Source organism: Poromitra crassiceps (genome assembly GCF_964638095.1).
Source record: "Poromitra crassiceps genome assembly, chromosome: 12".
Taxonomy (NCBI): domain Eukaryota; kingdom Metazoa; phylum Chordata; class Actinopteri; order Beryciformes; family Melamphaidae; genus Poromitra; species Poromitra crassiceps.
The window spans coordinates 19,821,769-19,848,481 of NC_139632.1; the positions used below are offsets into that span (position 1 = coordinate 19,821,769).

At 45.2% G+C, this 26,713-nt stretch overlaps 2 protein-coding genes across 2 annotated transcripts in view; both read left to right on the forward strand.

Moving 5' to 3' along the window:
- LOC310786368 (uncharacterized protein) overlaps nucleotides 1–12,588 on the forward strand; it is a 15,622-nt gene extending 3,034 nt beyond the window's left edge. The window contains exons 2-5 of the mRNA XM_083647574.1: nucleotides 1,433–1,720; nucleotides 4,044–4,616; nucleotides 8,461–8,618; nucleotides 10,554–12,588. Of these exons, the coding sequence (XP_083503700.1) occupies nucleotides 1,433–1,720; nucleotides 4,044–4,616; nucleotides 8,461–8,618; nucleotides 10,554–10,598 (1,064 nt within the window). The 3' untranslated portion in view covers nucleotides 10,599–12,588. The remainder of the gene's footprint in view (nucleotides 1–1,432; nucleotides 1,721–4,043; nucleotides 4,617–8,460; nucleotides 8,619–10,553) is intronic.
- An 8,988-nt stretch (nucleotides 12,589–21,576) lies between these two features.
- On the forward strand, nucleotides 21,577–26,414 carry mmachc (metabolism of cobalamin associated C; the record flags this gene model as incomplete). Its single annotated transcript, XM_083647750.1, has 5 exons — nucleotides 21,577–21,666; nucleotides 22,899–23,096; nucleotides 24,131–24,283; nucleotides 24,491–24,667; nucleotides 25,830–26,414. The coding sequence occupies 5 exons, from the start codon at nucleotides 21,577–21,579 to the stop codon at nucleotides 26,010–26,012; spliced, it is 801 nt and encodes a 266-aa protein (XP_083503876.1). The 3' UTR covers nucleotides 26,013–26,414.
- Nucleotides 26,415–26,713: the final 299 nt, after the last annotated feature.

Sequence of the window (26,713 nt, forward strand, 5' to 3'; positions counted from 1 at the left end):
CCCCACTTTGTGTGTGTGTTGATGAGCTGTGTGAGTGATTATGAAGATAATGAAAGGCCTCATGGCTCTGTGTTACTGAGCGGTAATGACATTACATTGCATTACATCAGTGCTCTGGTTTTCATCAAAGGGAAGCAGGTAGAAATACAGTACAGACAAATACAGTACAGACAAATACAGTACAGACTAATACTATACAGACAAATACAGCATAGACAAATACTATACAGACAAATACAGCACAGACAAATACAGCACAGACAAATACAGTACAGACAAATACTGTACAACCAAATACTGTACAGACTAATACTATACAGACAAATACAGCACAGACAAATACTATACAGACAAATACAGCACAGACAAATACAGCACAGACAAATACTGTACAGACAAATACTGTACGGACAAATACAGTACAGACAAATACAGCACAGACAAATACAGCACAGACAAATACAGTACAGACAAATACTATACAGACAAATACAGTACAGACAAATACTATACAGATAAATACAGTACAGACAAATACTGTACAGACAAATACTATACAGACAAATACAGTACAGACAAATACAGTACAAACAAGTACAGTACAGACAAATACAGTAACACTAGAGACATGAACACCATAGGTAACAGTACAGACACAGTAGCGCTAGAGACATGAACACCATAGGGGAAGACAGAGCGATTTTAAGGTCAAGTGACAAAGGGCAAATACATTACTTCGTCTGTTCACTGTCATGTGGGATGTGGTAGATATACCTTGCAAAGTAAATGTCAGATTGTTTGAATCATTCTCCACGTTATGTATTTGACCTGGATTTTCTTGTACGGTAATGCGCCTGCATTGTATTTCACTGCAATTATCAGTATCAATTTTAGCTTCCAACCAGCTATAGGAAAATCTGAGTGGGCAAAGTGAATGTGAAACGCTGTCTCAGTGGAGGACACTTATGCCAGCAGAGCTGCTCAGTGGTCAGCAACAGAAGACTGTGGTTGTACTGGACAGCTCCCAATGCTGCTGCATGTGACTATATTAAAGTCAGACAGTGCGTTACTGAATAAAAACATGCATGCTTAGATAACTGTCCCCGAATAAACAAAAGATACACAGCAACATCTGCAGTGTGAAAGGAATAGTTGGTTAGACTTATATAAACACTGGAATGTGTTGATTTTTAAACTCTCAGAGTTCAACACTGACGATTCAGCTGAAAGTTATTTCTGTCTTCCCTAGTCTGCTCTGAATAAGGAATAAATAAGTGTATTCATATATCGCCCTTTATCACAAGCATGTCTCAAAGGACTTCACAGAGAATGAGCCTAACTGATCAAGAATCAACCATAGACCAATAAGCAAACTTATTTGCAAAAAAGAAAATAAAACGTTTTTAGTAAAACTTTTTTCTCCTCTCTCCAGGCAATGGTGACCCCACTGTGCCTTCAGAGGCTCATCTTGATTTGGACAAGTCCCCCGACTCGCTGACTTCTTCCTCCTCTAAGGTTGAGACGGAAGGCTCTGTGCCTGTTTCTGGCCCCGCCTCCCCCGGCCCAGCTGCTGGCGGCAGCAGCAGCAGCAGCAGCAGCAGCAGCAGCAGCAGCAGCAGCAGCACGACTACAGCTGCAGAAGCAACCCCTGTGACACCCACCATCTCACACCGGAACACACCATCCACACCGCACACTCAAGGTGCTAACGAGGGCAAAGGTAACGATGCAAGTCCTCAGTACAACTGCTCGAGACTTCATGCATGAAGAGAAGACTTTAGACTTGACTTGGGTTCTTCTGGTGACTTGGGACTTGACTTTGACTTGAGTTTTGATGACTTGAAAATGTTTCTAAAGCCTTGAGATTTTTTTTTTTTTTTGATTTGTTCCACCAAACGACTCAATTTAAATTCTGAATCTGTATGGAATGAGTGAATTTAGGGCCTGTCTTGCGCTGTTGGTATGAAATGCTTGCACTAGTTACACTGCTCGTAATGTGTACAGCTTTCACTACGCAGTAGCAGGAGTTGGCCGGGCTGCTTGACGTGCTGAGACAGCTTGTCCACGAGTCACGACCAAACACAAAGTCTGTCTGGTCTCTCCTGGTATGAGACTGTAATCCATTAAATGGAAGAGAATAGGCTAGGAGAGGGGACTAACAAGTGAACTCCAAAACACACCAGAAACTGGAAATGGTGGAAGGTTGGGCTTGGGGCTAGCTAGCAACCACAACCCGTAAAAACCTCACCTGCTACAAAAACGTCAACAAGAATAAACCAAGAAATCTCTGCCCTGGGAAAAGATGGCTCAGGAACGGGATGCTTGGAGAATCCTTGTTGACGGCCTATGCCCCAGGAGGGGAAACACGCGTTGAAACTGATAGAAATCAAACTCACATTCATGTATTTACCACGTTATACTATTCAATTAATATTGCATTGAAAAGTCCTAGATATTTTGTTTTGTTCCTGACTTGACTTGGCGTTACTGTGAGACTTGACATGAATGGCGTGGACTTGACTTGGACTTGCTCATCTATGTTTAGTCTTAGGACTTGACAGAGTCTTGTGGTTCAGGACTTGAGACTGACTTGGTCACACCTCATATGAACCATAATGACAAAAGATCCTGCATGAATCATGTATGGGTCAGATGTTGGGTTCAAGTGGAGGAAGGAGCAATACTGTTGCTCTCCTATTGTTCGTGTGTCTTTCTGAGGGTTGCCAGTAGGGAAGTATTGTGGCAGTTCAGAAGAATTTAGTAGGAAGTCCAGCAGCAGGTGGCTCAGAGCCTGGAAGCTATATTTAACAAAGTTGTTATCTCTGTTCTCCAGGTCCAGAACAGGGCCAGAGAGGGAGAGAGTAGAAACGCTGTGACAGGGTTCACGTGTTGACAGTCATATTACGCACGCACACACACACACACACACACACACACACACACACACACACACACACACACACACACACACACACACACACACACACACACACACACACACACACACACACACACTATACTTGGAGGCACAGAGGTTAGCTATAGTCTTTAAACGGCTGATATATCGGCAGTTAGGAAACCACAGGGGACGGAAGAAGATTAGATTCACGTCAGCATTGGTTTAAGATGAGGGTAAGAGAGACAAATACATGAAGTACGACTTGGTTGGAGTGAATTCAGTAAGGCACTATCCATTGAGAGAGGGAGAACAGCACAATATAGAACAGAAGTTCAAATGGAGGAGGAGATGTGTTGAGGACAGGAGCAGCATGATTAAATGCAGTGTGACTTTTCACAAGGGGGTGAGAAAGGTAGAAGCCTAACACTCCACCCAGACACACAATCTCTCTCTCTCCCACTGTCACACAGACACACACTCGCACACAAACACACACTCGCACACAAACACACACACAAACACAGCAGTATTGATTCACACATTAGACTTACACACACACACACACACACACACACACACACACACACACACACACACATGCTTGCACAGTCTGAGGCATGACGTTGTGAGAGACTGTTCATACTAGATTGCCACTGTATGCACACACAGCTCCACACCTCACACACACTCCTCCCATTGTGCGTCCAATCAACACAGTGCTTTTCATGTCGCTTTTCACGACTTTTCAGGCGCTAAGAAAGACAGCGTTGTTTTTAGCCCGACGTTATTCGATAGGGTTGGAAAGGTTTTCGTAAGACCGAGAGGTTGAAGAATATCCTCAAACCACAGAGGAGGACGTGATCCTTTCATTGAAGTTAAAATGTGAAAATCATCCAAATTAGAGTTCTGAGGTTTGCACATGACAACAGCGGGATACAGAAAAATATACATCAGTGTTTATTGGTGAAGTACCCAAATAGAGAGAGCTAATTTTGTAGGTATGTAATTATGTAGTTAGTAGTTTCAGCATGGCAGAAAAAAATCTTTGCCTCAAAGAATCATTTTGACAGTGTGTACTCTCTCTCTCTCTCTCTCTCTCTCTCTCTCCCTCCCTCTCTCTCTCTCTCTCTCTCTCTCTCTCTAGCCACTGACATGGACCTTGCCAGCATCCCTCCCTCTCCAGAAAAGGAAGGGAACATGAAAGATCCGTCGCCCCCACCTGCGCCTTCCGAGAACACCGCCCCCTCCACCTCGCACATCCCCTCTACCTCCACCAGGACCACCTCCACCCCTCCCAGCCCCACACACATCACTCACTCTGCCCCCACACAAACACCTCTCACCGCATCGCACAACTCCACCCGTCCACACGCACCTCCCCACTCCCCCACCGGCGGTCCCCCTACCCCCACCCGTCACCCGGAAATTGACCGGCACCCTGCTACCCTGACGCCTGAGCCACAGCGCACCAAGCCTGTGCCTGCCATCGTCACCGGTAGCGCCCCTCCCAGTTCAAAATCCAACACCGACTCCCCTCAACCGACCCCCGACTCTCACCCCACCGCGCTCGCCCCGTCTCCAAAAGCCACTCCAGAGTCCGCTCCGCACCCTCAGACCTCCAGCACAGCCCGTGCCCAGTCCGTGCCCACCTCCACCACCTCCAGCAGCCCCTCCGCCCACGCCGACGTCCCGTCCCAACTCAACACGGGGAGTGACGGTAAGCGCCTCATATCTTCTCTCTCTCTCTGTGGTTGTATGTAGATCTGCACGGGCCCATTCACTGTCAGGATATTAACAGCCAGGGCTGATTTGACTGAACAACAAAGGCCGCGCTGTTCTTTGTTTTCCAGCACAAGCCAGTCCTTGCCTCCACACACACACACACACACACACACACACACAAAAGCGTGTGCTCCAAAACACAACCACAACCACATCACGCATTCCCCCGTCTACATCTTCTACAAGCACTGTCACCACCGAGCACTCCACAATCAGCACTCTGTTTGGGAGAGCGAGTCATGGGACTCGGGCCTCGAGCGCTCTCTGTTGCTTTTACTCCCGTCTTTCCTACTCCTCTCTCTCTCTCTCTCTCTGTCTCTCTTTCTCTCTCTCTTTCTTTCTCTCTATATCTCTCTCTCTCTTTCTCTCTATCTCTCTGTCTGTCTCTTTCTCTCTGTCTCTCTTTCTTTCTCTCTCTCCTTTTCTCTCTCTCTCTCTTTCTCTCTGTCTGTCTGTCTGTCTGTATGATATATATAGATATACATTGTGGTTTTATTAGCCGATTTGGAACTTTGCCTCTTTCCATTACATTAAAAACTGGGAGTATTCACTACTCTGTGGTTGTTGTTACTGAAGGGGCTAAAAGAAAAAAAACAAAGTTTACAAAATAGTCTAGTCTCTCATAGCAACATCCATAATGTGCAAACACAGCCAAATACAGTATGTGTGCACGCGCGCACGCACGCACACACGCACGCACACACGCACGCACGCACACACACACACACACACACACACACACGTGCACGTGTACGCACATAAAAACAAACTTTTGAATTGAATGAGCATAAGTAGATACAAGTATAAGATCACCATGTTTGCACAATACAGTGGAATCCGCTTATAGTGATCACGGTTATAGTGATCAACCGCTTTATATATTGATCACAAAGCTCGGTCCCGAATCATTCCTGTAGGACGAATCAGCGTGACGTCACTTGCCACCCAGATTGCGGAACACCGCGGCAGTTAACTAGTATGAGTTGGCGCTTATATTTTGACATTCTGAGTGAGAGCAGAATTACTGTAGCTCAAGAGTTTGATGTATAATATAATGCATGTCGTGTTAAAGTTGTGTGAACTGTCGCAGTTTTTTTTTTATGTAAACATCATCAGCCGGCTAGAGTCAGACACTCAAGCCTCCCAAAGCTCAGGCTCCATAGCGTTCCATTGCCGTTTCCACCCAGTGACCCGGTTTGTTTACCAAAATGCTGCTCGGCTGATCCCTAATTCACTTATAGTGATCAATACTCCGCTTTTGGGCCTTGTCACACCTGAGAACAATGGGGGGAAAAAATTAAAATACAGAAATCCTATATATTTTTTCACTTACAAACTGCCAAAAATGAACCAACAAGATACAGCAGCGATACTTGGTGCATGTCTGTCTGTCTATGGAGAAATCGCGGCATCTCTGTCTGTCTGTCTGTCTGTCTATGAGACCGCTAAGTTTGAAACAGCTGGAGGTCTAGGCTAACTTACTGGATACATTTTTTAAGTCAATAACATTCAGTAAATAGCAAAGCTGTCCATTTCATTAGTTTATATGTACTGCCAGGGGTGAATTTTCCACTGGGGACAGGGGGGACATATCCCCCCACTTTTCAAAACCTTGATTCTGTCCCCCCCCCCCACACACACTTTTTAAACTGAAAAAATTGTGGATAAACTGAAAAAATCATGCTTAATATGCTACTGTTTGACCAGCCATCATATTATGGCTGAGAATGTGAATTGAGTTGCTGATTATAAGCTATAGGCTACTCCAGACCCTGAATGCATTTCTAATTGCGCTCTGTATGAAAATTCCTCTTTCCAAGCCGTCCCCGAAGGCAGCACTCACAGAGTTTGGCTTTTCCGAGCTCTCCTGGCCCTGAATGCAGCATTTCTAATGGCTCTCTGTGCGGAAAGGCGCCTTTCCAAGCCATCCCCGAAGGCAGCACTCACAGAGTTTGGCTTTTCCGAGCTCTCCTGACCCTGAATGCAGCATTTCTAATGGCCCTCTGTGCGTAAAGGCGCCTTTCCAAGCCATCCCTGAAGGCAGCAGAGCCAAGAAACGAAAGCATCAAACTTCAAAGCATAGCAAACCAGCCCATGCACACATGTGACACAACAGCAGCACACAGACCGTCGGACTTAATTTGAGACAAACAGATATCACTATCAGGTACATAGGCCTATGTGGCCATTGGCCAAAACAAAGTATTATACTGTTTTTTCATCTTTTTTGCCAATAGGGACCTCTCTCTCTCCCTCTGTCTCTCTCTCTCTCTCTCTCTCTCTCTCTCTCTCTCTCTCTCTCTCTCTCTCTCTCTCTCTCTCTCTCTCTCTCTCAGTCCGATGTAATTTCACAATTTGCTAATTGAATTTTGATCGATCACACATGATGACTGACAAGGGTCTTCTAGGCAATCAGGCAATGCATAGCATTACATGATAAAACTGACTTAATAACTGCAACTGCACAATTTGGCTTTGATAACCATTCATCTAGCTATTATACTGGATTGTTGTAGGCTACTTGTAGGGCAGTGATATACCCGAGGCTCAAAAGCCACATACGGCTCCTTTATGGGTAGTTCTGGCTCTTTTAAGTCACACTTAAATAAATGAATGAATGAATAAATAGCCTAACTAAATAAATAAAATCAAAATAAAGGGAACAAAGGCAATTGTGGCTCTTGGAAAGATTTTTTTTGGTCAATGTGTCTCCTGATAGGGCAATGTTGTTGTCACTCAGTGTTGTAAAATTAATGCTGAATTGCTCATAGATCATCAGTGACAGCAGCCATATTGCAGACCCCTCCCCCCATGTGACAGTCTGACAGGCAGCTGACAGGAAGGAAGAGCTTCAATGTTTAAGCCTGTGTTGCTATCTGTCTGTTGTAGTGTAAAATGACCTAAAGGGAGAGCATGTGGTGACATGAAAGTGAGTGCGAAAAGGAGCACATATTGATGCTTAAGACTAAATAATGATATCACAACAGTATTGTAACAGCAAATTTAACTTTTGTACTAATATTATTCCGTTTGTGGAGTTATTTTTCCGTGACAAGTATCATCCAAATGTTAATTTAAAATTAGATATTCCTCTAAATCTGGCTAAAAACTTTTTTTTGCCAGCCCCTGCCCCTCTAACATTATCTGCACGTCCCTGCTGCTGTATAAAGGGTTAGGTGATGAGAGGAAGTGAACATGGTAAGCAGAGAACATGGTTGAATTTAAAATAAAGCACACTAATAATAATAATAATAATAATAATAATAATAATAATAATAATAATAATAATAATAATAATAATAATAATAATAATAATACAACCAACGTGATTTCAATATGGCTCTGGCTTTCACATCAGTATTGTTCTATGCCTTGTTCATGTCACCTGCTTTCATATCAGAGCTCTGATGAGTTGGAGGAGGTGGTGTCTAAAAGGCATGTATTTAGTGATGTGTGTAGTTCTTCATAGATCTAGCCTCTTAATCTTCCCCTCAGAGTGCACCAAATTGATGCATTTTACTTTAAAATGTAAAAAAAAATCTTCCGGGGGGGCATGCCCCGGGACCCCCCTAGAGGGTCAGCGCTCCACATTTTATTGTGTCCCCCCCACTTGTGAAACCAGGTATTCGCCCTTGTGTACTGCATTCTACAATTTAGACCATGCAAAATTAAACTACTGTAAAATTTGTGTTGAATTATGTATTAGCAGCTTTTATACTTCCCAGTGTTACGTTCCACAGGCACTCTGCTGACTGTGTCTCCTGTGTTGTTGTGAACAGCGACAGTGGTCCATGAGTCTCCCACCTTAGACCCCCTCCTGGCCGGCCTGGTGTCCGCCTTCGTCATCACCGCAGTCATCATCACCCTGCTCCTCTTCCTCAAACTGCGCCGGAGAGACAACCGGCCAGAGTTCCGCAGGCTGCAGGACCTGCCGATGGTGAGCGCCGCCATGACATCCAGACAACACTTTCATCTACACTAAATCTATTGCATTCTACAAGGTTTGAGTGCTTCTGACAAAGGTGACGAAACAGTGTAGATCTTCTATATCTACACTACCTGTCAAGAGTTTGGACGCACACACATTTTTCTTCATTTGTACTATTTTTCACATTTTAGAATAATACTAAAGACACAAAACTATGAAATAATGGTCTTAAAGAAATCAAAAGCCACCCTTTTCCTTGAAGTCAAAGGCTTTGGATAGAAATTCATAGGCATCAACTTCACTAATTATATTTGTCTAAAACATATTTCAAGCATTTAAGCATAAGCATTTAGATCAGAATGACTTTAAGGTCATGAAAGACACAGTACTTTCAATCAGGTGTGAAATCAGTCGCACATCAGTCGCACATCCAAAACAAGACACGGTTTCTAAATTAGGCGTGGCCGATGATGTCACAAATAAATCACAGATGATGTCATCAGTGATGTCACTCGAGCAATTGCATCAGTGATGTCAAGCATAGTAATGTGAGTGATTGTGATGTCATCAGTGATCGATGTCATCAGTCATTATTATAATGTATCATGTAATAATAATGTTATGATGTCATGTTATGATGTCATGTCCAACCCACATTCAGTTTGAGACACAGCATACAAGTTGGTGTGGTGCAGTGACATATCTGAAGGAATGGCTGTTCAAGCAGGGCATGACGACAGGCGGCTCCATGATGCCATCAGTGCAGGAGACCTGGACAAACTGAGGAGCCTGCTGCAGGAAGACCACTTCAGAAGGCAGATCAATGAGCAGTGTTTTCATTGGGGTTGGTGGACCCCTCTGGGGCTCGCAGTCTGGCACGGTGGACGTGGTGCTGCCTGTGTGGACTACTTGATCACCCAGGGAGCACAGGTAGACCTAGTTGACAAGAATGGCTACACGCCTCTCTACGTGGCCATGTGCTGTGGTCACCTGGACTGCGTCCGGATCCTCCTGGAAGCCGGGGCCGACCCTAACAGAAGCATACACGGCCCATACACCCCTCTCAACATCAGTGCTCAAGGTAACCGCCTGGACTGCCTCCGCCTGCTGCTCCAGGCCACTGGCGTTCTGAACCGTGATGTGGCTTATCTCCTGCTGGAGGAGGTGCTGTATTACAGGTGGAACACCGCCTTCATCCAGCTGCTGCTGGACCACGGCGCCGACCCGGCCCTGGTGACCGCAGAGCAGGCACAGCTGGAGGAATGGGCAGATCCTGAGGCCCTCAGGGTCTTTCTGGAGGCCAAGAGATGTCCTCGCAGTCTGGCCCACGTGTGTCGTATCCGGATCCGCCAAGTGCTGGGCACACATCGCCTGATCCAAGTCCACTCCCTACCACTAACACAAGTGATGAAGGACTTCGTGCTCCACCAAAACTGATTTGAAGCTTGCCTTGAAGGGAGTCGGTTTATTTATTTTCATTTCCTAGATTTAGTTCTTCAGTGACTGTGTTTCAAACAAATCCAGGACCAGAGATTATATACCATCAGCATACACCACCTGTAGCCAATCCTACTACTTGGAGAGCGTTATACGGAGTGTATCCGTGTGTGCTCGGTTCATCGTCTCCAGAGTCCCCACCCCAGAAATTCGGTTGATCTTAATATGACGTGAGGTTCAGTTAGCTTTGCACAGAAACAGCTTGGAGAAATACTTTTTACTTTCATACTTGATTACATTTCAGAGCCTGTAATTTTTTACTTTGACTTGATTAAACAAGTTGAATCAGTACTTCTACTTTTACCAGAGTCTTTATTTAGACAAGTAACTGTACTTCTACTTCTAAGTAAAGAATATGTGTACTTTTCCCATCTCTGCTGGTAGTGCATAATATGTGGATGGAGATATGTGTAGTTGGCTGTTCTGATTCCTTTGCTTGTTGTGTAGGACGACATGATGGAGGACACACCCTTGTCCATGTACAGCTACTGACAGAGGGGAGAGTGACCCGCCAGCGCCCCCAGACTCTCCTTCGGTCCAGGGCCTGGTCACCTTTCCTTCATCTGCACCAAAAAGAAGAATCCTGGGTAGGTGTGAGCAAATTCCTGGAAGGAGCCCCCACCTACTGTATTGCTTTCATTTATCCAGTATTTCTAGATCATTGAGATGTCAGAAAGGACATGGTGGAAGCTGCAATGGATAATTAAGATATCACCCCTGTGGGGGTCCCCTGCCAAAAGAAGGCCCCATTTTGGCGTCTGTGATTACGAATTAGGCCAACATCATCGTACACTTGATATTTTATAGTCCAACATTTCTTATGGGGGGGAGGAGGGGGGGGGGGGGGTTGTACGATGTATTTTGACTTCCTCAGGGTTGATAAGGGTAGATTGACCCAGATTTATCGCCATGCCTGCATCGTCACCCGGCAGGAGACGGTAGTGTCCGCCGCAGGGACGCTTTAGGTCTGGACAGAGAATCAGCTCGCCCCGCCAGACACTTATCTGGGGGCACTGTTCTCATTTGCCCATGTTAGTTAATGTTAGGAAGTGGGACAGGGTAAGAGCATGATGGAGCTGTTCCCCCGAGCTGCTGCGAGGCCAGAGAGGAGCGCTGAGAGCAAGAACAGAACAAAAGACCTGCTTATAGTGTTAATGAGGTTGCACTTTATATTTTAAGGTGTGAAAATGGACAGATTATTTTGTGTATGAGAGGAAGAAGAGGTGTGTGTGTGTGTGTGTGTGTGTGTGTGTGTGTGTGTGTGTGTGTGTGTGTGTGTGTGTGTGTGTGTGTGTGTGTGTGTGTGCGTGCACGCGTGTGTGAGAGTTTGTGAAATTTGCATGTACTGTATGCTTTTTGGGAGGGCGTGGTAGGGGTTATTTAATTTTTTTTTTGTATTTCTATGTTGAAGTTCCTGCTGTCTTTAGGCCATGCTTTGATGTGTACAGTGTGTGTTTTTTTCTTTCTTTCCTGGGCTCTCTAGTCCAGGGGGGAGTGCCTTACACAGGGTAGGAACGGCTCTTATTGTATACTATATTTACCTTCATATTCAAACCCACTAACTCCCAGTACAATGCAATGGTTTGATTCCCATACAGACAGACACCCAGGGCCGGGGTTCTGCTCTGACTTGTTTGAGTTTTAAGAATAGCCCAGAGCAAACTCACCAACAGGCTGCCATTCATATGATGACAGTTTCAAACTGAAATTGCCCAGTGGCCTTTAGTTTCCATACAATGCCAGCATTGTCTTGTGCGTTGTAAATACTACTGATGATTGCATCATGCCAGCACAACTTCATGATCCTTTTTCATCTTATTTGCCGTTTCAACTTTTACCAGATGCCAAAGTATTAGGAATGGACCAACATTAGTGTCTTCAATAGGCATCCTGTAGTCAATTCAAATCAATTCTATGATACTGTACATCAGCCTCTCTATTAGCTCTGTCTGCTCTGCCATATGATAGGAAAGACATGGAAGAGATACACACAGGACAAAAGAACGCCCAACATCGATTTAACCCATTGATACCTGATGCAGCATTTGTGTGTATATCCCTCATTTGTGTGTGTATCCCTTTAAGACCGTGTGACACGGTTCGCGGTCTTAAAGGGATCCACACACAAATGCTGCATCAGGTATCAATGGGTTAATACTAATACCGAGCCTACTTTCATTAGCAAAGAGCCTATGCTGATATATCATGGAGGCTACTGATTTGAATCAGGCTTAGCAAGTGGAGCTAATAACTTGTCATTAGTTGCCATTGAATTTTTGAACCGTGACTAACTGGTTACCAATTACACTCTTTCTCTGATGTTCCAATGTTAAACAATGTTGCAATGCTACGCTGTATGTTGTATTTGTCCCTTTTATGAAGTGCCAAAAATACCCTGATAGCATCACATGACATTTCGCTGCCAGCTGTGGATTATGGACTGATCTCTTGATGGTTTATGATTAAATATATTTTGAAGCCACCCTCTGCGTCTCTGTGTGATTCACACGTCAGACCTCTGCTGTGAAAAGAAATACAGTCACACAAAACACTGGACTACAAAGTGACCACAGCAAATCAAGCTCTTTCTCTTGTGACTTTTACACACACTTTTATTGTTGGAGCCCAAACATGACACATTTCTTTTACAGACCTTCAAGTGAATCAACGCACTGCTTTACAGCAACACCACAGCACAATACTTGGCAAATGCAGTAGAACTGCAATAGAAAGGCCTGATTCACCAGTCACTATCTGGCCCCAATAGCAAATAGACAACTCATTCTTCTTCATGAATGTCTTTTCAGCCACAATGTTGATGATTAGTTATACAAGCAGCGCATGTTAGGTTTATAAAAAATACTGTTCTGTACTGTTCTGTACTGTCATGTTTCCTATAGAAGATCGTTAGCTTTTGACAGTGAGACAATCCTCCCCTTTGGCTCAGCTTGGGAGCCCAAACCCCCCCCCTTAATAGCTCCCCCTCGGCTCCTCACTGTGGTCCACACACAGTCCTCCATGGGGGGTGTCTGGATGCTGAAAAATTCATCAGCCTGACACCAAGCCTGGCGTAGTGACTCATGTCAGACATGACAGCATAAAGGGACATTTAACTCAGCTGTGGAGCGTGGAAAACACAGTGGGGGGTGTGTGTGTGTGTGTGTGTGTGTGTGTGTGTGTCCGCACGACCTCAATATCATTAATGTCCTTTGCTCCTCTTTTCCCATAGTTCACCTGCATTGTCAGGAATCTGAACCATGTGTAGAAATGTATAATATAGTCGTTAAAAAAATCCATTAAATAGCCATTACTCCACACAGCGTCTCATCAGTGTGGCATAAGATATAGTGTCATAATTACCTCAAATTAATTTACTTCAAAGCTAAAATGTACGATCCATAAAAGTGTCCTCCTCATTACACAGTCGACTCACTCATGAAGAGTTTCACACACCTGATATCACTTCTTCAAGTGATCAAGTCTTGTCAAAGTTAAAATTCGATTTGTTTTATAGAACACACATACTGTTGGCCGCTGTAATGGCTGCCCGTCTCCTCAGACAGTTTGTTCCCAGGATGCTATCAGTCTGTACATGTGGAGACAGTTAAAGCCCATTACTCAGAAAACCTCCAGCTATCGCAGTTCCCATCCGTTTCTGTCGTCCCACGAGTCCCTTTCAAACTCGAGCCAATCTCACCAGCCAGACTGGTAGAAAGCCATATGGTGAATGCCATTACAAACAAGCACACCAGGGCGGAATTTTCTAACTCGTTTAGTGGTTTGTTTCGCCATACTTCGGTAACACAGGGTTGGGGTGCGTCACATGGGAGGCGAGTGTCGGAATGATAGAATAGAAACTATAAGAAAGCATTTGAATGTCAATCTAGAAAAGTTTTCTTGTGCTTAACAAGTTTTATCTGACACTGTGTCTGTAAACCCCACACATCTGGTATTACACAATAGTAACGCAAATAATTGTAAAAAAAAAACTCTGACAACAAGCAACAAGACTATGAGTCGCTACGCTACACCACGTTAAATTTGGTAGAAATGTCTGCAGAAAGGAGAAACGAACTGCAGTCTAACTCCAACCAGCCGACCGACAATGCCATCCATACAGCCCCTCCTGCGGCAGGGCTAAACAGAGCATTTCCCTACTAGGATCAATCACATTGATCCAGGTCTGCTCAGTAACTGTAATGCTACGTTTTGCTTATTGGAAGAGCAGGAGCAATGGTCTTTATGTTGTCGACTCCTTTCCAGTCTAATCATCACACAGCCTCCTTTCAAAAAGGTCAGAGGTCATTAAGGCTAAGGTCAGATCCCAAACCTAGGTTCACATCATCATCAAGAAGATCATCGTCATCGTCGTCGGCGTCGTCATCCTCTTCTAGATCGCTACCTGGACCATCAAAGTCACTTCGTCTGGACCGAGTGCTCAGGCGCACCCGCTGGTGAGCTGGAGGAGAACAAAGAAGGAGCAGTTAGTGTGTGAGTGTGTGTGTGTGTGTGTGTGTGCGTGCGTGCGTGCGTGCACGCGATCATCAAATGCATGTGTCCAAATCACTCTGGGAAACATTTAGAGCACAGATCACAATCTCTTACGGGAACATCAACCTACTGTTACAGGAAGTCGTTGTGGGAGATTACTGCGTGCACACACACACACACACACACACACACACACACACACACACACACACACACACACACACACACACACACACACACACACACACACACACACACACACACACACACACAGGATACCAGAGTTCCCAGGAAACGATTGGCTTTGCAGAGATTGGTGGAGAGGAAATGAGTTCCACTGTTTCGACTGCAAGCCTACTGTGCAGTGTGCACCTCCAGGTTTATATTCTTCACCTCTACTTTATCTTTGCTTTTTCTTTCATCCTGTCTCTTTTTACAGGGTTTCTCTGCCTCCCGACAGCCAACCTCCTGATGGTAGGTTGCGGCATTAGCTCAGGAGGTTCCCGGTTCGAGGCTGGCTCCTGCCGGTAGTGTGTCGAAGTGTCCTTGGGCAAGACACTGAATCCCTAACTGCTCCCGACGAGCAGTTAGCATGGCTGCAGACGGCGTCGGTATGTGAATGTGAGTGTGAATGGGTGAATGTGAGGTATTCATGTAAAAGCGCCTTGGGTAGTCGATAAGACTACATAAAATGCGCTCTATCAATACAGAAGAAAGAGAAAGACGTAGCTTTTCTCTGCCTCCCCGACAGCCAACCTCCTGTCCTGATGTTTGACTAAACTCACATCAGCAGCAGCTGCGCACAGAAGTGACACACTTTAGTGCTCTTCACCCAGTCACATCCAGCGGGGTGAATCACCCAGACGGCTGCTCCAGATGTGTCTGTGTGTGTGTGTGTGGGGGAGGGAAGGGAGGGGAAGCTACACGTTCCATCCTGCTAAAAGCCTCGCTCGCTCTGTGCACGCCTGGTGCCTTGCCTAACGCTCTCTGAGTCTCTGACTCTGTGATCCGCTCGTCAGTCTGTGTGTTTCTGCTGGTGTATCGTGGGTCTGTGATCCGCTCGTCAGTCTGTGTGTGTTTCTGCTGGTGTATCGTGGGTCTGTGATCCGCTCGTCAGCCTGTGTGTGTTTCTGCTGGTGTATCGTGGGTCTGTGATCCGCTCGTCAGTCTGTGTGTGTTTCTGCTGGTGTATCGTGGGTCTGTGATCCGCTCGTCAGTCTGTGTATGTTTCTGCTGGTGTATCGTGGGTCTGTGATCCGCTCGTCAGTCTGTGTGTGTTTCTGCTGGTGTATCGTGGGTCCGTGATCCGCTCGTCAGTCTGTGTGTGTTTCTGCTGGTGTATCGTGGGTCTGTGATCCGCTTGTCAGTCTGTGTGTGTTTCTGCTGGTGTATCGTGGGTCCGTGATCCGCTCGTCAGTCTGTGTGTGTTTCTGCTGGTGTATCGTGGGTCTGTGATCCGCTTGTCAGTCTGTGTATGTTTCTGCTGGTGTATCGTGGGTGGCCAAAACAACAGAAATCTAAGCCCGCCTAGCAGGGTTGTGAAAGTGGATAGCAGAAGCAAATCTCACACGCTGTACAAGACATACACCTGACAACCATGCTTTTCATTCCGGAAACATGGGCCCTCACCGGGGTCTGTGCCATCCAGCCATGACAGGTCATCTGAGCTGATCTCTGCCAGGCTGGGGGTGGGGCTAAAGTCCTCTGAGTCAGAGTCCGGCGTCGCCTCTTCAACTCGGACCCCTCTGCTATGGCTGCTGCGCACTGGGACTGAAGCTGGAGCAGGAACTAATGCTGTAGGACCAGATGAAAAACATGGTTAGAGTCACTGACCTAAAAAATATGAACAGAGCTATCCCATTGATTTTGCGTCTCCCGTTTGGAGTTGAAGTGTTGGCTGTCGCCATCTTGATTTTTCGTCAGCAGAGTTGAGTCCTTGCGCAGCTCACATGAGATGGGAGTTTCCCAGAGCCGCAGCTCCGGCAGCTATTGGTCCGTGATCGGCAAGCTGCGCGATCACTGGACAGGCGATCTGTCAATCACCCCCTTTTCTATCATCTATTTTACTCCGGGTAACGGGTGAGTTATATAAAAAATACCCCCCCTACACTTCTTATGGAAAGGTGAAATTAGCTATATAGACCAAAAACGTGTTTTACCCCGGACTGGTTACAAAGTCCGACATTTTAACATGGGGGGAATGCCTACTGCCCCCGACCCCCAAGTGGCCATTCGAACTAAGAACTACAGCTTTTCACTTCACTTCTGCGTCATCATCACTGAGTTAGAGTGCAGGAAATCCCCAGGTCTACTCCCTTGATTTGATGCATTTGCTGTTGAAACAGGATGTTGTGGTGGGACATAATGCAGGGTGGGATCATTCAAAATTCTAAACCAGTGGAGCCAGGGAGCGAAAGGCAACTAGTGCCGCATGAGGTCACCGTTAATGATACTCTGTTAAAGTAATGGGAGTAATTATATGGAGACTTTAGTTTATCACGCTGTATATGCGCGTGTGTGTGACGTGTTTGTGCGGGTGCGTGCGTGCATGCATAAGAGACTCGCCTGACGTGCGCGCCGACAGCAAAGGTGTGGGTTGACGCTCTCCAAGAATAAGATTCCTGACTTCATCCTTCAGCTCTGACACAGTTGTTCTGTTCTCGAAGACAAATTACAGCACATTAAGCACAGGAAGAGAGAGACAAAAAACAGGTGTGTGCGCACGCATGCACGTGCACGTGCACACACACACACACACACACACACACACACACGTACCTGATCTGGCGGACCTCTTGTTGTGTGTGAGTACACTGAGAAACAGTGTTGGCCAGGTCATGGCTGTGTGTTCTGTAACTGTGTGTAAGCTCCTCTAGTGTCTGGGCAAACACACAAAGCAAAGAGGTTAAACATCTGAGAGAATTAAGAGCCATCGCCAAACAGAACCTGAATGGGCCCGTGTGTTTACCTTGCAGCCGCGTTCACATTGTCTCCGGGTCTCTCTGGCCTCTGACTGTCGGAGGAGCACGTCCTCGTCCTGTCTCCCTGTCGAGGAGAAAACAGAGGAGAAGCGCTGAGCAAGACTGTGCTTGCCTTCGCTTTACAGGCCGGCGTTGGCTGTAGGACGTGTGCAGTCCCGTCAAAACCAGCGCAAGGGAACGTTATGATGCACAGTATGTGTGCGTCTGTGACTCACTGAGCTGTGTTTTCAGTTGGTCCACCTCCCTCCGCAGGTGCTCCAGCTCGTCTCTGCGGAGCTGTGAGCTCAAACTGGGAAAAGAAGAGGAAGTGGTGATAAAACTCCACCTCATTGTCCTTTCTGTTTTTCCACACCTGGTTTCTGAAAATGTCACATCCTAGCAGCCAACTCTTTTGAGCTGTATGTGAGATGTAAACATGTCCATGTCAGTCATGAGATGATGAACCTATAATCATGTCAGTCTGCAGTTATTGCTCCCCCCCCCCACACACACACACACACACCTCTCCTCCAGGCTGCCTAGCGACGTGGCTCGGGTGATGTGTCCCCGGAGACTGCTCAGCTCACGCCCAACCTCCCGCCTCCACTGCTCCATCTCTGCTCCTAGACTCTGTCCCCTCCCCGCGTCACCCTTCTCCTTGGACTCCTCGCGCAGCCGCTGAATGTCCCCTGGGGAAGACAGGGATCGCTATGAGAGCAGGACGGTTCCCTTCCTTTATCGGCCTTGTGGACAAATCCAATGTCATTTAGTCATGTTTTCATTATAAACGAGTGCACTCATGTTTAGTATTTTTTTTTAGAGTAGCGGAGACACAGGACAGAGATCTCTGATAGGACTTGATCTTAGGAGTCCACATAAAAAGAAGAAGAAGAAAAAAAGTTCCCAAAGGGTCCGAGAATTTCAAATAGAAAAGGTGGAAACCGTATAATGCACAAAACAAGATGTTTGTTTACTATAAATAGTGCTAACAAATGGATGCTGCCTGAGGAAGAGCGCCAAGCTTGAAACTCGTTGAGTATCGGCTAAACCAAACCGACATTTTGTGTTCCTTTATTGCTTTGAGCAAATAAACTTCTTGTTTTGTGTATTATACGGTTCACACGTATTCAATTTGAGGATTTGATCCTAGGACAGTAGAGACAGATAAACACGTGGTTTCACAGACTTAAAGGTGTAGCATTTTTCAAGCATCAATATCATTGTCAAATTAACTGTGAGCTCTTGTGGTATAATAATTAGCGTAAACAAATGTTGTGACAACTGGTAACCTGTATCTTATGTCAGTGGGAGTGTTGTTCTCAAAGTTAAGACCACATTTTGCACAAAGATCGTATCGCTTCCTGTTGCAAAGACGATGTTACTACCCCTTCCTGCTGTTCCTGTTCTTTTTCTGGTAAAGTAAGCTGGCGTTGAAGTTGAAACTAAATGCAGCAACAGTAACGGAAATGACTGTTAAGACCCTGGCCCTCTGTCAGTTTTGTAATCTCACTTTGTGAGATGATGCAGGCAGCAGATTTTGCACATTTACCTCATGACACTCAATTTAAAATAGAGTGTAAATGCTGGTAGAGGCTGTTGAACTTATTGACAATGGTCTTGTTTGTATACATTAATTATAGTAAAACATCTCAAAATTAATGTGGCAATGATGTATTGATATCAAAATGCTACATGTAGCACATTTAACAGCTTGATTATCTCTTGACACTATTAATTATGTGATTTATTCGCTTACTTCTGGTAACCTCTGTAACCTCTCTAACCAGGGTTCCCACACCAAATTCAAGGACTTTCAATTACTTTCAAGGCCCAATTCTCCAAATTCAAGGACCCAATGCAGCATAGTTTGAGACATAGATCAAGGTTAATTACCGGTACTGTTACATCTGTTAAGTCTTGACTGGGTCTCATGAGAGACTGAGGGGAGGTGTTATGGTTCAGAAGGCTACCTTGCAGTGTCTGGATGTGACGTTGCTGCGACTGTCTCTCCCTTTCCATGTCATGGAGTTTCTGGGTGAGAGACTCAATCGCCTTGGAAAGACATTGGAATTAGAAAATTGGAATTCTCTCTCTGCCACAATAATAATACTAGAATAAATTAGGCCTACATAAAAGCACCAACCATCTGTTCTCACTGTCAAACAAATCAACACACGCGCGCACGCACGCGCACACACACACACACACACACACACACACACACACACACACACACACACACACACACACACACACACACACACACACACACACACCTGGCTCTGTATCTGGAGCTGTGACTGGACAGCAGCTAGGTCTGACCACTGCACACCAGGACTGAGAGATGAAGACGGCTGCGTGGGGAGGGGGGCTCGAGACAGAGGAAGAGGAAGAGTAGGATGGTCCAAATCTGAATCGTGACTCATCTCCCTCACCGGAAACAGATCTGAAGAGGGAGAGGAGGATGAGGGAGGAAGATGATACACACTCAATAAAAAGTGTGTGTCGGTGGAGGGGTTAATAGCTCCTCCTCACCTCCTCTGCTGTTTGGTAGTTTACTGTGAGGCCTGAAGTGCCGGAAGTTATACACCCATAGGTAATTTCCCTTTAGTCATCTGAGAAACCTCAAAACTGAAAATGTTCAAATGTACCCACCTTCTCTTCCTCTGGAGAATTTCCCTGGTGAGGTCAGCCTCTCCTGGAGAAACATAAAAGACTCAGAAATTCACTGGGTGTTCACCCACTCACTCACTCACAATATGCCTTGTTTCCATATCTGAATAACAAGTTTATGATTTGCATTGACTTGCAATTTTTTTTAGGTTAATGGAGCTACAGTGCCATCTACTGATCCAATGCTGACAATTTACAACTGCAGACAACAGTGATGTGTCTGATGTAAATCTAAAACAAATGTTTTATAGGTGCCAATGCTTCCTTGAAACCAATGCATTTGTCTTCAGTGTGTTTTCCTTCAGGACAAAGCAAAAAGGTCAAGAGGAGATTATTTCCCCCTCCAGACTCTAAACTCACCCTCATCTTGGCCACGCTGCCATCTGCTGCTGACAGGATGGAGCTCAACTGATTGTCCCAGTTCATCTTGGAGTTGAACTAAAGGAACAAATAAAAGTGCAGTTGTCAAATGTGGGATCCCTCAAGTTGTTAATTAGAGGATAGTCAATTGGTTCCTCTGTTGGCGTAATCCTTGATCCTTCATGCAAGGGTTGCCTGTCCTCCCATGACGTTTGACCATTGAATAGTGATGATGCAGCAGTAACTCTAGACGTGTTCATGTCATGAACAACCCACTAACCCAGTTAAGATCTCTGTCGCTGTGTGTGAGATGAAATTACAGCAAGGCTGCTGGCTGAGCTGCGTAAATCAGCAGCAGAAGTACGAGAGGTTCAGCAGGCATGGGATTGGAATGTGGATTGTGTGGACTATTGTGGAGGGCGAGCTCATTGATGTTAATGCTAACGTTAGCTATTTAGCAAGCTATCGGTTAGCAGCTCCTTGTGACTTTCTTTTCACGATCGGTCAAGCATTAACGTTAGCTAACGTTACAGTCTTGGTGGGCAGAGCATGGACACTGGTCTGGATGATGTCTGGCTGTGAATGTGATCACATGATCAGTCGATGAAAATACAGTCAATCAATAACAGATTTATCAGTGCTTCATTAATCCAAAAATAAATGTACAGCTAATCAAGCTACTTACAAGATCCGTGCAATCTACTTTAAATCCGAGAGCCCACAACACGACGTGATTGCGTATGACGACGTATGGGTCTTCTGGGTAATGTAGTGCATTTCTCGATCAGCTCTGGCTTAGTTTACAAAATATAGATATTACATATTTTATACTTGACCTGCATATCCACCCAATAATTTTGAATCCATAGAAGCAGTATGTTAGTAGAAGTTAGAAAGAGCAGTGTCTAGACTACTTTCAGACATTGGAGTATAGAACATCATATCCCACAATCCAAAGTGTGTTGACATCTTGACGTGCAACAACAATGGCGGCTCCCACTGACAGTGTGAAAAGTGTGACAGGATTGTTAAATGACTCTCTATCTAAGCTTGGGTTTGAAGTGTACGCTCTAAAGGTATGGCTGCGCAAAGTCACGGCTAAATATTTTCTGTACATACTACTGTATCCTTTAGTCGAATATTTTTCACAGACAGGAAGAGTTTGATGGTCAATGTACCCAGGGCAAGTCTTAGCCCTTATCAGGTCGCTCCTGATAAGGGCTAGGCAAGTCTGAGCAGAGCACAGCGGTGATCACTTTTTACAGCAGTCCAGACAATACCTCGTATGCATGCAAAGATGGGAAAAGACTGGTCTAAAGTAAAAAAAAAAAAACTGGTAAAAGTAAGCACTCATTCAACTTGTTTACTCAAGTTAAAGTAAAAAAAATAATTACAGGCTCTGAAATGTAATCAAATATAAAACTAAAATGTATTTCTACCGGCAGTTTCTGTGCAAACTGAACCTCACTTCATATTAAGATAAACATAATTTTTGTGTGCTGTGCATGCTCAATACTGAGTGGGACTCTGGAGAGTGGAGACGATGAACTGAGCGCACACGGATACACTCCAGAACTAAATCTAGGAAATGAAAATAAATAAACTGAGAGTCCGTCATAAATCCGACAGACAGGACCCACTTATCCAATTTTATGATTCTTATTATAGGTTTATTATTATAATAAAAGATCACAGTTGCTCGAGTGACATCACAACTCCTGTGTATCCTTATAAAAGTGAGCAAGTGGGCAATATCTGTCTGCTGTCTGTTTCAATTTTTGTCCCACTGATGATGTCACAATGTCTATGACATCATCAGTGACATTATTGACAAAAATCATCTTATGACATCACTGATGATGTCATAGGCACTGATGATTTCATAGGCATTGTGACATCATCAGTAGTGTCATAGGCATTGTGACATCATCAGTGATGCGAAGTTGAGCAATAGACCCTTTTCACGGGGGCCATTTTGTGTCGAAAAGGCAGAATAAACAAAAAGAAGTGGGTGGCAACTGCGCATGTGTCGGAGGAAGCATGGTGCTAGTCTATGCCTCTCCCAGATTGGCAGAGGGGGTGCAGCGACTGGGGCAGCTGGGGGAAATTGGCCAATTACAATTGGGGAGAAAATCAGAAAAAAAGGATAGCACAGCATTTCAATAGTCAGATGATCAATGACCATGGACCAGCTCTTTTGTTGTGTGAACAATGCAATACATCAGCTAATAGCCAGTGGGTCACCTGTCTGTGTACTGACTTTTCTAAGCATGTCTGATGCTCCTGACTGTCCCTCTGTTGGTTGCAGGTCGGCTGGTATAACGCAGTGCTGTCACCCGGTCTCCACCTGCCCTACCCAGATGAAACCCTGGCTGTGGTGGTGCTCAGCACCCCTGCCGTGTTTGAACAAGCCTTCATACCCTTCATGGAAGAGAGGGGCTGCCAGGGGGTTTCTGACCCCATAGACCAGTGCATCAAACAGTGCATTAACTCTGCCATCGCACAGGTGTGGCATGTAAGAGAGAGTGTGAGAGACAGAGCGAGAGAGAGAGAGAGAGAGAGAGATACAGTATATTATATATGTTTAAACCAGTGCTACTGCTTCTCAAACTTTTTCATGTCAAGGACCCCTAAACCAAAACAAATTATATCAAGGACCCCCTAAACTGACACAAATTAGACCATTTGATAATATTTTGGCTTTTGTGTGAAGATCTACCCACTCTCCTGTCTTGTAGGAGGAGCTTGGTGTTGGGGTTAGTTAGGCTGACTCCTTGGGCTTAAGAAAACCTTCAGACCATTCAGTCTCTCTCCAATGCGCCTTTTGTTCTGTTAGTTTGTTAAATGTAGTTTGTGTTGTCTAGTTATTTTTTGCTTAAATTGTTGTTTTAACTTTGACCTTACTTTGTTGTATGACTCCCCTGAATCACACCTTACTTTGTTGTATGACTCCCCTGAATCACACACCATAGTAAAAGTTAAAACAATCATTTATTAACTAAAACAAAGGTAAAATAACTAGACAACACAAACTACATTAAACAAACGAAAAGAACAAAAGGTGCATTGGTGAGGAGGGAGAGAGACTGAAGGTCTAAAGGTTTTCTTAAGTCCAATGAGTGCACAGGGACCAGGCTCCTGGAGCAAGACAGAAGAGTGGGAGGGTCGTCACACTTTTACATGATAATTATATTATACAGTATATATATTACAGAAAGTGTATGAAACCCATGACAAAAATAGTCATACATTCTGTCATTGTGTTACTTATAGTTTGGAATTCTTGTGGAAACAAATGACCCTCTTTGCTGGCGACCCCCTGGAACCCCCTGAAGGACCGCCGTGGGTCCCCGGACCCCACTTTGAGAACCACTGGGTTAAAGGAAACAATCAAATACTTGGGGGAAAAAGGAATTAGGCAATTGTGCAATAAGTGAGATCATGAATGGCGTTGTGTCTATGAGGTGGAGGGCTTCCTTCCAGAGTCTCAAATAAGATCAGACAGTGATGACTATTTGCCTCTCCTCTCCCTCCCTGCAGTGTTTCCCAGGTCAGAAGGTGGATGTGAGTTTTGACTATGAGATGCTGCCCAGCAGGAAGCCTAGGTTCTTGGCCCAGACTGCTGCCCATGTGTCGGGAGCCGCCTTCTACTACCGACAGGCCGACGTCACAGACCAGCCCTGGGCGGAGAAAGTAATTTGATTCTTTTATACAGAATCCCTTGCTACTAATGTGTAGAAACGAAATTTTGTACTTCTACAGTATGTGTTTTTCTTTCCTGTCTCATCACCTTTGTGCTCTCTCTCTCTCTCTCTGTCTCTCTCTCTCTCTCTGTCTCTCTCTCTCTCTCTGTCTCTCTCTCTCTCTCTCTCTCTCTGTCTCTCTGTCTCTCGTCTGCAGAAGATGTTTGGAGTGTGTGTGCACCCTCAGTTTGGGGGCTGGTTTGCCATCAGAGCTCTGTTGGTGTTTGGAGGTGTGGAGGGGGGATCTGAGCTGGTGCAGCCTGTCCCTCCTGACTGTGTGCCTTCCAGAGAGGCCAGGATACAGCTGCTGGAGGGGTTCAATCTTCGCTGGCAGGTACAGGACCTCAACTCTCTGTTGTTCATAATGTATGTGACACACAATACATACTGTAGTCATAGCATACTTTCGTGATATAGTAATGCTTGAACTCTCTACAGCGAGGATTAATAGAGCGAAGTCCTCAACTCTTGAACTTTGGAGAGGTGTAGCATCTCAGATCTCTGACTTAATGACCTCAGTGCCTCAGGAACCAGTGCTCCAGTAGCGAAGTGTGAGACATTTACTTTAAACAAGAGACCGCGGGGGGGTGGGGGGTGGAGAGGGTGCTCTCCTCTATTTCATTTTTATTTATTTTTCTTTTGTGGTAAATAAAAATTTTATGTCATTCATCACATGTTCTGATGGGTATTGGGTGGGTGATATGAGTGGGCAGGTGGGAGGAGGGCTCATGCATCCTGGCTAATGTCTGTCAAAATGTCTTGTACCTATGCTGAACTAATGATGTCAATAAAAAATTGATCACAAAAAAAAAAATACATACTGTAGTCTAGGTCGGGCCAGGGGTTCCCAATCCGCCGGCGATAGTCAGGCCGGAGGCATTATGGTTTCGGATCCGTCCGTCCGTCCATACGTACGTCTGTCCGATGTTCGTTAACTCAATATCTGAGGAACACCTTGACGGAATTTCATCAAATTTGCCTCAAACGTCGACTTGGACTCAGGGATGAACTGATTCGATTTTGGTGGTCAAAGTTCAAGGTCACTGTGACTTCACGAACGTCATTTCCAAGCTTGTTAACGCGATATCTCAGGAACGCCTTGACGGAATTTCTTCCAATTTGGCTCAAACGTCGACTTGGACTCAAGGATTAACTGATTACATTTTGCTGGTCAAAGGTCAAGGTCTCTGTGACCTCACAAATGCCATTTTCAAACTCGGTAACGGCATACCTCAGCAACGACTTGACGTAATTTCTTCACATTTTGCTCAAACGTCAAAGTCTGGACAGACATGGAATGTCAACTGTTCTCTTGTTGGCAGAGGCATATACCCGCGGTGCGATCGTTCTAGTTCATCTCAGGAACCTCCAGATAAATGCCCTTTAGACCACAGATGACCACCAGGCCCCATATTATGCTCTTTTTAGCTCAGTGGTCTTTGAAATAAGATTGTGAATTCTGTTGCAAAAAACTACTGCATCATTTATGTGGTCAGGACTGGAGCTACAGAAACATCATCCCTCCAGTCCAGACCTACTCCCAGAAACAGAGGGACTACTTTTCCACTCCACCTGGCCAGCGATCTGCTCTGCTCAGGACCTGGGGCTTCCTGCATGGAGAAGAGGGTCAGCCTGACTCCATCTCCGACACACACAGTGTGATGAACGGACACGGCTGACAGAGGAGGGCAGTTGCAGTGTGGGCGTACAGTAATGCCCCTCCTCTCTGGAGACACAACTCTACTGCTCATCAGCCATTTACATCAACTCATGAAACCCTCTGGGGTGCCCGGTGGCTCACCTGGTAGAGTGTGTAACATGAAGGTGTAGCCCTTCCTGCGGCCGGCCCGGGTTCGAATCCGACCCGTGGTCCTTTGCCGCATGTCATCTCCTCTCTCTCTCCTTACCTTTCCGGTCTACCTACCTCTACTTTCCTATCAAATAAAGGTGAAAAATGCCCCCAAAATAATACAATTATTAAACCCGGACTGGCTAGCTCCAAGACTCAAGAACCTAGATGGTGTTGAGATTTGACATGCGAGCATGTTAATGCCACTCCAATGCATAACCTGGAAGCACATGAGCAGCACTACCCAACTTGTTTAAAAGTGACAAGTGTGTTCCACTCGACAAGGCATTTGTTCTGTTATGTCCTATCATATTAAAGAATGCACTTTATATCTTTGTTGTTTGTATCCTTCTGTAACTGTTAGACTGCGGTTATAGACTATCTTTGCTTTCAAAGCTTCCAAAACATGATCATCATCATCATTTGACACATACTCCATACAGTGTTGGGGGTAACTAATTACAAAAGTAACATATTTCATGTAATATATTTTAGCAGTAACTCAGTAATATAACATTACCAATATGATTT